The sequence below is a fragment of the Branchiostoma belcheri genome, unplaced genomic scaffold, assembly GCF_001625305.1.
Source record: "Branchiostoma belcheri isolate BF01 breed outbred unplaced genomic scaffold, Haploidv18h27 scaffold24, whole genome shotgun sequence".
NCBI classification, from domain to species: domain Eukaryota; kingdom Metazoa; phylum Chordata; class Leptocardii; order Amphioxiformes; family Branchiostomatidae; genus Branchiostoma; species Branchiostoma belcheri.
The window spans coordinates 706,910-717,483 of NW_017803843.1; the positions used below are offsets into that span (position 1 = coordinate 706,910).

Genomic DNA, 10,574 nt, shown 5'->3' on the forward strand with positions numbered 1-10,574 from the left:
AAACCTTTCATGTTTCACCCAACTTCTGAACTGCATTAAACAACGTGAAAATTGATATGTTCAGGTTTGTCCAAAATTCTGCCATCCGTGTCTAAATAGACTAGTATATACACAGAATTGCACTGTTCTGTATTTTGCCTTATTAATGTACGACATAGCCGGTAAGACATATAGGAAAATGTGTGATTTTCCGAAAATAATTCTCTAACAAGAAGATATGTTGATTACATGCGAAATGGAATGAAACTAGTCTCTGTCGAATTGCACAATGTATAAAAAGCAGGTATATCTCTTTTCTTCGCATCACAAGTATTACCTACCAGGTTTGAAATAATAATAATAGGGAATGTTACCATCGCAATGTACAAAAGATGGATATCGTATGCCACAAAGATAAATTGCTCTTATTTTACAGAGTTTCAGTACAGTCATAGATATCTGGCATACTGTAGCTTTACAGTTTTACATTGTTTTGAAAGCAGCGAAGACCGTTTTGGCGGTACGTGAAGTCACTAAACAAAATGGCGCCGATGATGCTGACATTGATGTCCCAAAGGTTTGGGAGGTATTTTGTCCCAATGTCAGACCCGAACATACCGTCCAACATCCTCTTACAGTAGTCCCAGGGCACGGCACATCCCTGGTGTTGTGAAAGGTGCGCAGGAATGTTTATCCGTTCAGGTTATCGTTGAAAAGTCTGTCGTTTGCCTGTACTGTCTACATTTCGAGGCAATGTTCCTGTCACATGCGTGCACAACATGAGTCTATCATCCTCATAACGGTGTGGTAGGAGAGGGTACCACCTTGCGTTCGGTAGACAAGAAACGGTTCTCCAGCAGCCTTTATTTAATGTCTATATATTCTGGATTCGTATTTGCCCACCGTTATGAGGTAAATTTCACATCACAAATTTGAACCATCGTCACTCCCATAGCAAGACAGGGTCCCGTCTGTTCGATGGTTGTCGTTTGTTTGCAGTTGTGGCTCGTACGTCGAGTTTTTGGTCCGAGCGATGATATGGTCACTTCGAGCATGGACTTCTCGTCCTCACCAGCTTCGGGTGCGCTCGTACCGAACAACTTTGGTCGCCGTAAGTTCTCTGCGTCTTACATTCATATCTTGTTATCGACTGTGTTGTTGTGGGGAGTCCCGCCGTTTCGACGACGTCGTCGGACCCAACGTCGGTTCGAATTCCCTCGTGCATAGCAACTGTGTTTGAAGAAGTACCCATTTGTCCAGAGGGTGTTTCGCCGCTAAACTGCGGGCCGCGCTCACACACGGTCCCCACGGCCTGCGCCTGCGCCCTGCGCTCCGCCCTCCCGCTCCCTCCGCTACTCCCGCTCGCGCCTGCGTCGTCCTCGTCCTCGTCGTTCCAGTGGCCCTTGTGGGAACAAACTTCGACGTAAACTTCAGACGCGTCCTTTTTCTTCTTCTTTTTCTTCTTGTCCCGCCCTTCCGAGTCTATGGTACAAGCCTGTTGATTGGCTGTCACCTCCTCTACGTCAGCCGTACTGGGTACCGTCGCCCGCCTGGGCGACACTCTGTTCTGTAAGGTGAACAGGACGGGCGGCCCGGGCAAAATGGGCGGGAAAATACTGTGTCCTCGCGCAGACGATTCTGAAACACAACAGGGGACAAAACGTCAGTTCCAAAACGCATTGCTCCGTAGAGTGTAATACTACACATCTTCTGTATGATCTCTGGAAAACGTCAGTTTGGCAGATTCTCAGCTACCTCCACGGAAAGTGATATAGCCCCCACCCCCACACCCTGCCGTCTCTGCTCAAGATAGCTTAACTGATGCCGAAACGTTGTTAAGGATCAAAGCTGTGTCATAATGACAATGACCTCATAATAACCTTATTTCGAACAAACACAGCTGACATACCTTCGCCGTGCTCCTGTATCTTCCTTGAGTCTCCAGGTCTCTTCTGCAGCTTCTTACTCTTCTTCCTGCCCTTCTTTGGCTTTCCTGTTGTACAAGGTAGAACCATGTTATATTTTAATCATCCAAGAAAGGTCCACCTGTTACGAGTAAGCCAGACCCTGTGTTCTATACTGGTCTGAAGTTTAGTGGTGTAAGTGACTCGGAAAAGGTAAAGATCATCAGCAAATTCTAGACAAAATTTCAGCATTAATGTACGTGTGTCAAAAAGATAGTATACGTAGCATTGCTGCTACGATCAGCATTCTAAGACTAAACATGTTGCCCACAGTGTCCAATGCTGATGCCCCCGGGTATGAAATGATGTAGTATATGCATGCACATTTTCCAGGACCAGTTCGACTAAAGACTCTCAGCCCGTACCTGACGACAGTGCAGTTTCTGTCCAGTCTATCCCCGGCTCGTGTGAAATGGACCTCGGCAGCCCCGTGTGTCTCTCGAACTCACTGCGGATGAAGGACGTTGAAAAGTGACATTAGATAAAAGTGTACACAAGGACAACGACGGAATAATCGTGGTTGCTCTAATGCTGCCAATCTAAGAACGTGGATACTGATTCAAGTGGCAGATCTGTGACGTGGTGATGTAACTATATAGGACACACATACATCAACCTTTGTGCCATATGACGGCAGAGACCTAAGACTTTCTGTATCATACATGTATCTACAAAGAAAGGGCCTCGTGGACAGGCAAAATTACGTTGATTACAACACGATAACCGCCATATCTCTGTCCGTTGTATGTTGATATGTCCTATAATATAGTTGCTATAATAGAGACCACCAGGTGTCATAGAAATGTCATAAAGTGCATTGCAGAATGTTGCTTTGCAGAGTGTAAGTAAGTAGTGATTTCTAGTTACCCCTGAGTCTTGAGTGACTGTGATCGGGGTTTGTTGACCACCTGGACGGGGTTGAGGAGATGCTCCCAGGACTGAGTCAGCTTCCTCATCTCCGAGCGCGGCACGGGCTGCTGGGTCTTGGCAGGAGGGGGCAGGGCACTGCTCACAGCAGCTGCAACATGCGGAGGCAAGTGTTAAAAATTAAACGTTACTGCGTGCGATTATCTACAACAAACGGCGTTACAGTTATCAATTTTGGTTGCTTTCGTACTGGTAACTGAACATGCAACGATTTGTAACTTGAAAAGTATAATATATCTTAACGGGGACCTCGAATCGTCTCACGCCTTTTGTTATCATCCACGGCCTTACGTGTCTTAATTCTGCACTGAGCATTCTATTCATTTCTGTTAAACTGGTCTAAAAAGATTCAGCTATAAATTAGAGAAACTGGTCTAAAAAGATACAGAAATACATTAGAGAAAACAGCCTTTACATATCTCTGATGACTGATACTAACCTGGCTCTATAATAGTAGTTGATTTAGTTGTTCGGATTTAGAGCGATTAATCTGCAACTGTTATTTACCTGATCTTTTCGGTCTGTACCCTTTCAGCGGTGCGAGTGGCGCCGGTCCGGTATCTAGCGGTGACGTTGACGCCCGCCCGGCCTTCGCGATGGACGCTAGGAGAGGGTCGTACTCCGCCGCCGAAGAACTCCCTCCTCTCTGCTCCAACACGTTCGAGTGAGACCGCGACCTCTTCCTCGTCAGAATCTCGTGCTTCGGCCGATCCATTCGCGAAGACGTGAAACTTTCTACCCGGTGTGCCGGGATGGGGTCGAGCCTCCCGTACGGGGATGGCGCGTTTCTCAGCGGCAGCGTAGGAAACGTGGCGGAATCCAGAGCGGTGTCCACGGACCCCCCGCTCAGGCGGGACGGGTTGTCTTCTTCCCTCTTCATGGCGGGAGGGGAGGGAAGACGGCTGTACTTCTGTAGTGGGATTTCCACATCCTCTGCGGGACTGTTGTCCTCCACAGTGGTCAGGAAGGAGTTCGTCTGGATCGGAGCAAGCTTGGTGGACAGCTTGGCTAGCCGGGAGCTACCCTCCCCGACGGCAATGCCAGGGGGTACACCCATGAAATCTCCGGCGATTTTCAGTTCCCTGCTGTCCTCTTCCTGCGGCATTGAGAAGGGTATATTGGCGTCAACGTCCGTTCTCATGAGCGGTACATACGCCACGTCGATGGACCGTCTGTTCAATGAGTTTCTCTTTGTCTTTCTAGCCTCGGAGATGACCAAGTCCGACCGAATCTGCGCGGCCAGTTCCTCCATCTCCAAACCTTGTCTGTCCGCTGCCTCCTCCATGGCCGCAGCCTGACCGGTGCCGCTGTTCAGGTCCCCTCCGGACAGTTCGTCCCTGTCCACTGTCGCATCACTCCTGGCTTCCTCACTGAGAACACTCTCGCCCCCGCTGGACATCTCAGGTGCGAACTGTAGCCTGTAGAAGGTGTCGCCTCCTGGAGTCAAATGCTCCCCTGAAGCATCGTCCTCCGCGGCGCCGTGGCCTCGCTTGCATTTCGGGCTTCTGCGAGAGAAGAAATTGGTCAGGAATCCGAACCGTTTTTTTCGCACGGGGCTGATGGTGTGCTGCATCTCGATGGTCTTGGCCGCGCTTTCCACATCCACCTCGACCTCCGACACCCTGTCGGCGGCTTCCAGCAGGTCCAGACACTCCTGGTGGCACCCCTGGATGGCGTAGTCCAGCGGAGTCCCTCCGTCCGCGTCTATCGGCGTCGGACAGACGTTGAGCTTCAGCAGGAGGGCCACGCACTTGGCCTGCCCTGACGCGGCTGCCCAGTGTAGGGGTGTCCTGAAATAAAATAAAATAAAATTAAATAAAATAAAATAAAATGAATACGGTAACCATAAACGTCAAATCAAATAATTGACTATCAACTTGTTTTAAAGAAAGATTATCTGAAGTTTTGATCATTCACAAGGATGAAATGTTGTATCAAATCGTATTTCTGGGGTGACTCTCTACCTGTCGTCGGGGTCCAAAGCCTCCAAGTTCGTGTACTTCAACGTTGCCAACTCCTTCAGCGTGCTGCAGTGACCGGCAGCTGCCGCTAGGTGAACGCACGTCTTGCCAGTGTTGTCGATGGTGTTGACTAAGTGAGCGCCCCCTGTCGCCCCGAGGATGACATTGCAGCACGCCGTGCTGCCGTTCTACATGGAGGAGCACAGGCACGTTTTCTCACTGACCCAGTCACCGGAATTATAGTTTATGGCGAGGTTGTGCATGCGCTTATAAAACAGACAAATTACTTCTAAAAAGACATATCGCAACACGGCGGAATCTATAAAAACACTCGTCATATTTTAGAAAATTAACTTTAAGAAATTGTGACTAACCTGAGCAGCCCAGTGCAGGGCCGTCTTGCCGTCGATGTCTATGGACGTGATGTCGGCCCCGCGCATGAGCAGGAGCTGCACCACGTCAGGACGGTTGTGGAAGGCTGCCCAGTGTAGCGTCGTCATGCCCTGTCGGAAACGACAATACCGCGTACATGTTAATCTCCAAGCAGATCTTAGGCTGGCAAAAGAAGTATCAAATTGGCCAGGCAGTACTAGTATTCATTCGCCAGAGGGTCCATACCCCACACAATGGATACTGCCTGTGCCTGGGCAATTTGATACTGTCTTTTGCCACCCGGCCCAAAGATCTGCTTGGAGATTACGTACATGTCACAAGGAATTCGAAGGATCGAAACCGCCAAATCGTGACAGGCGTGACTTTTCTGGCGGACCAACATTTTACAAATAAGCAAAGCGGACTACTCTTAGCTAACTACATTTAGCTGAAGATAGACTCGATATGTTCACAAATAGTGCTTGAAGTGATTCGAATCCTCCGTGCGATTTCCCCCCGTTTTGCGTTCCAGACTGTCAACAGTGTAGGTAAAGAAACAAACACGAGAGCCCTTTGTGCTCGAAAAGTTCACCTTGAGACCCCAGCTGTGCTAAAAATATACGATTATACCACCGTTATTTTTGTGAGATGCAAATAAAGAGCACCATTTGCTGTAATGGCAGTTTTGACAAAAACCTGTATGCACAACATAGCCATTATATTACCGTTTTACCTCCAAAGGTGTTAAAAGAAACTCAACATTTCCAGTGTTGATATACCTATGAAACAACAGCTTGGATAGTGCCAAATTTGACATCTGTATTTCAAAGCTTTAAATTATACCGTAATGGTTCTGAACCGCTCCTCTCCCCTTTTTAAACACACATTGCAATAATCTAAAGTTACATTCTTCACACTGAAATCGCCCATACTCAATTCACCAGTATCCTACTGTACATGCCAGCACCTCGGCAGAACGTACCGCATATGTGCGAAACATTTGAAAACTATAGACGGGATGTCATCCTTTACACGCGAATATGACCCTAAAATGAGAACCTCTGCCGAAGTGCTATGAACAATACATTACAGATTTCACGCAGGCACAGTACGTTCTGCCGACGGGCTCTACTGACTATCCATATCACACCACCACCGCGCCCTACTACGGTTAAGAATAGCACCACACACGCCGCCCACTCACCTCATTGTCAGGTTGGTTGACTTCCTCTTCAGACAGATTCTGCATGAGGATGGCCATTGACCTTTGAACGAGAAACAGCACAGTCTGTATCAGTACGCGAGTCATGCAATTTATGCAAGCGTCCTTGTGAATGCTTCCCAAATGCTAGCCGTGGCGACTCGAAAAGACATATGTATGTAACGTTATATACTGGCTTGGAAACCAGTATATATATATACGTAGGGCTTTCCGACGTCGCTACCCAATATGAGCCTTGTTTTGAGGTGAAAATTGAAGTAAATAAATAAAAAAAATTATATAGTACATGTACTGGATATGCCATATTCGGTTCGCTGATGGACCTACCGGCTCCAAAAGTGGACAAATTGACCAGAACAGAGTATAGACTCTGAGCTACCTCGTTTCGCTTTGATAGGTGGCGGCGTGGAGGGGGAGGCGGCCGCTCTTGTCACAGATGTCCTGCTTGGCGCCTTTTCTCAGTAATAGTACGATACCTTCGTACCAGCCCTGGAACAGAAGACAACAGAAAAATAAATACTATATTTGTATTTTCGTCTCAACCCCGAGCAAAACGTTATTACAGTCTTGCTCTGGTCATCAAGATGTACTGAATATCATTTAATATGCTTTCTCTGCCACTCTCGTGCTGCAGATAATTCATTGATTGTATGCCTTAAATCTTGATCTTCACCACCCCACCCCCTATTCCACATTGATTTCTTGTCCGTGAAGAATCTTTGCTATGAAAGTGTAAAAAAACAACAAAAAAACGATGCTATTATAAACTATCATAGCTACACGTTGATATACCGTACCATGTAAGCAGCTATGGCCAGTGGCGTGCGGCCTGCAGCGTCCTGGACGTTAATATCGCCACCCATCTTCTGCAGCAGTTTCACCGTGTCCAGCTGTCCTCCCGCTACAGCGTGGCACAGGAGGGTCATCCCTGCAGAAACATGGTAAATAATGTTCAGTAGCGGAACGGGACAATGAAAAGAAATGATTGAGGGCGATGAGGGTGATTTTGGCGGTGTCCTGGCGCCAGAAACAACGTAGTTTTTACACAGGGTAGACTTGTAGAAAGAAATGAATTCCTGATTTGAAAACAAACGTTTATTAAACATCTGGAAAGGCATCTAAAAGTGTTTTATACTTAACTGCACGAACAAAACGCGCATAACCTTGAATGGCAGGATATTCTATTTCTATCATGTATGAATGACAATCACGCACAATCAGAATTCAATGTATGATGAAACAGACGAAGAGCGTACCCCACGGCTCTGCGTTGCACGCCACAAAACTGACTAATTTGCATGACATTTGCGCTTCAGAACATTTGACTACATTCATTTGTGAAATCTACAGGCTTTACAAAGAAGAATTGTACATATGATGTCTTCTTTCTGTACCATTAGAAGACAACCAATGATGTAGACTGTGAAATATTGATTTGTTCAGAAATGGAAGACAAAATATTTGCCTTCAATCCAGTTTACTACATATATAATACCGCGATTCTTGTGTTAGGTAGTAAACATTAACGGCTTATACAAATTGCTATAATAATCTTCCACAAAGATATACACATGAGCATACCCACACAGGAAACAGATTTTTTTCTGTATTTTTTTCTTAATTTGGATGAGACATATGTCAAAATATGTATATGTTATTTTTGTGTCTTTCGGTTATCGTATCTTTTTAAAGACCTTTCTTCCTACGAATATGCCAGATTCTGCCCCAAAATAGCTCTTCAAACCGCACCGACAGAGTGGGCCCCGCTCAGAACTTGAAGAGTATTTCCGTCACCTGCGATTCACTATCAGATAGGAAATACTACAGAAGTATTTCAGTACTGTCTGAACAATGGCACGGAAGGAGGTGACAGGAATGAATCCTCCCGAGGTTTGGCGGGGTCGCTCACAAAACATCCAAATACGTCTCTTGGCATCCATGAATATCAAGCGTTTCCACCTGTTTCCGGCAGCGGAACACTGCTCAACACCATGTGCAGACAATGGCAGTCTTTCCGGTGTTTTTGGCAGCACAAAACGTAATTTTTTTTTTACATTTGTAAATTTTACTTTTAATGCAACATTTAATGACATGTCGACAAGACATGGTGACGGCACACTCAAAATTTAAACGAATTTTTAGGCCGTAACAAGACAACTGAATCGTGTGCGTCACATGTACAGATATCCCAAGAATGCTCTCAAATTACAATCATGCCAGGACCGTACGATAAATGCGACTAAGCCTTATTTTTCTGCACACAACGCATGGATTCCTCCACAGTGTCATTTGCACGGAGCCCTCCCAGTACCCGAGGTCTTGTATGATATAACTTGTTTTTAACGGTACCACTGGCTCTTATCCATTTGGTGTTTTTTTTAGAAAGTAGGTTTCTACATAGTAAAAAAGAGAATCTTGGATAGACGTTTTATTGCTCAGAATGCTCAATGTGATATATATGTACTGCATCATTGCCAAAATACAAGTGCAGGAAGGCATTGCACGTTTGAGTTTGCGTATTCATATCAATCATCAGTCTGTTCTTCCAGTAAACATTGAACACAATAAGAAGGTGATAGGACTTTTAAAGTGCACCGCAGGTGTGAAATGAATAGATGCCGGTTGAACTTTCGACCAGTATTTGACTTGTAAGGCCACCATTGCTACGGACCAATCGCAAAGTCAGTGAGGGCCAATTGTTAGTTTGTCAAAGTTGTAACAATACCACATGGTGTCGCTACCCAGTCCAATGACAGAGCCAGCAATGTTGGCTAAAGATTAAACACGTTGTTGTCTAAAGGTTAAACATATAACATTATGCAAAGCAAAGTATATGCGAAAGAGAAAATGTAGTTCATTCCATGTGGCATCGTTGGATAAGGTTAAGGGTTGGTAAACACGGTATCGTAAACACTTTTAAAAGGCAGCATACACACAACAGATGATACGAGCTTACCATCAGCATCTGGCTGCTCCAGAACTGCCGGATCCTCCTTGATAACGTTGGTGACAGTGACGATGTCCCCGGCAGCAGCGGCCTGGTGAGCTATGGGCACCTTCACGTCGCTGCAAATGTCGTCTGAAACAAAATGGCGGACGGACGGGTGAGAAATGGTGGCGACGGAACGCATGTTTTCACATCGACACTTCAAACGCGTTTATTTCGCATCAAAAGCTCAGCTGGAAGAAGATGCCAAGGATTTCTAAGTATAAATGTTGTTGAAAAATTCCGGTACTGATTTCAACGCATAGAAAGTGCAGCGTAGGCATATATCTTTAATATGGCTCTTCGTGCATAACTAAATGCCATAACGTAACTCTCCTGTCATGATGCGAAGTTTGTCCATACATTGCTTTTCACGAATTCTCATGAATCTTGTAAATTTGCCCCATGATTTGCATATACATGTAATTACGTCAATCATCATTTCAGCTACGTACATGCCAAATTAACGACAACCCGTCAATCCCTTCTTGATACGTAACCTTTGCAAAACAAAATTGGCCCCTGGCCTAAGAGCTATCTCCCATCCAAAAATCATGACCCTAGATATAGTGGTCAGAACACGACATACAAAAGTTCTGCTGCAGTACCACAGGAAGCCAACAGGTGGTCCATACTCGAACTTGTTTTGCCGACAATGACCTACATACCAAATATCATAAAGATCCATCCAGCTTCTTGAGTTATGCTGTCCACAAACACAGACAGACGCACAGACAAACGGCACCTCGGCGAAGTTAAAAATAGGATGTTGGTTTTATAATAGGATGTTCGTTAACCTTATAAAACCTGTATAACCGTTTGGTGTTTGGTTAAAAACTCTTCTTTCTAATGAGCTGATATCATTATCGTAGCACTTGATCATATATAGTACTTGTTTTGGACAAGCTGTTGCAACGTTAGACAAAATATACATACCAATTTAAAAATTTGTATGAGTCTGGAGGAGCTATACATATGAACCAGACACCCAAAACAGTGCGTTAATTTCCTGTTTCTTCTATTTATGGTATATCAGTTTCTTGTTTGGTCTATCCAACAACATGATAATACAGTACTCCCCGACGATACTATATGTACACTATCTCTCTATACCTATATCTATATTTTTATCCCTCTATTTCTCTCTCTCTCTCCCTCTCTCT

The 10,574-nt window shown here is 45.3% G+C and overlaps 1 protein-coding gene across 1 annotated transcript in view; it reads right to left on the reverse strand.

Moving 5' to 3' along the window:
* Positions 1-739: 739 nt before the first annotated feature.
* LOC109471202 overlaps positions 740-10,574 on the reverse strand; it is a 47,474-nt gene continuing 37,639 nt past the window's right edge. Inside the window, exons 2-12 of the mRNA XM_019770489.1 lie at positions 9,382-9,504; positions 7,223-7,353; positions 6,805-6,914; positions 6,408-6,468; positions 5,206-5,334; positions 4,835-5,019; positions 3,378-4,660; positions 2,811-2,961; positions 2,309-2,391; positions 1,889-1,972; positions 740-1,617 (exon numbers count right to left, since the gene is read on the reverse strand). Of these exons, the coding sequence (XP_019626048.1) occupies positions 1,022-1,617; positions 1,889-1,972; positions 2,309-2,391; positions 2,811-2,961; positions 3,378-4,660; positions 4,835-5,019; positions 5,206-5,334; positions 6,408-6,468; positions 6,805-6,914; positions 7,223-7,353; positions 9,382-9,504 (2,936 nt within the window). The 3' untranslated portion in view covers positions 740-1,021. The remainder of the gene's footprint in view (positions 1,618-1,888; positions 1,973-2,308; positions 2,392-2,810; positions 2,962-3,377; positions 4,661-4,834; positions 5,020-5,205; positions 5,335-6,407; positions 6,469-6,804; positions 6,915-7,222; positions 7,354-9,381; positions 9,505-10,574) is intronic.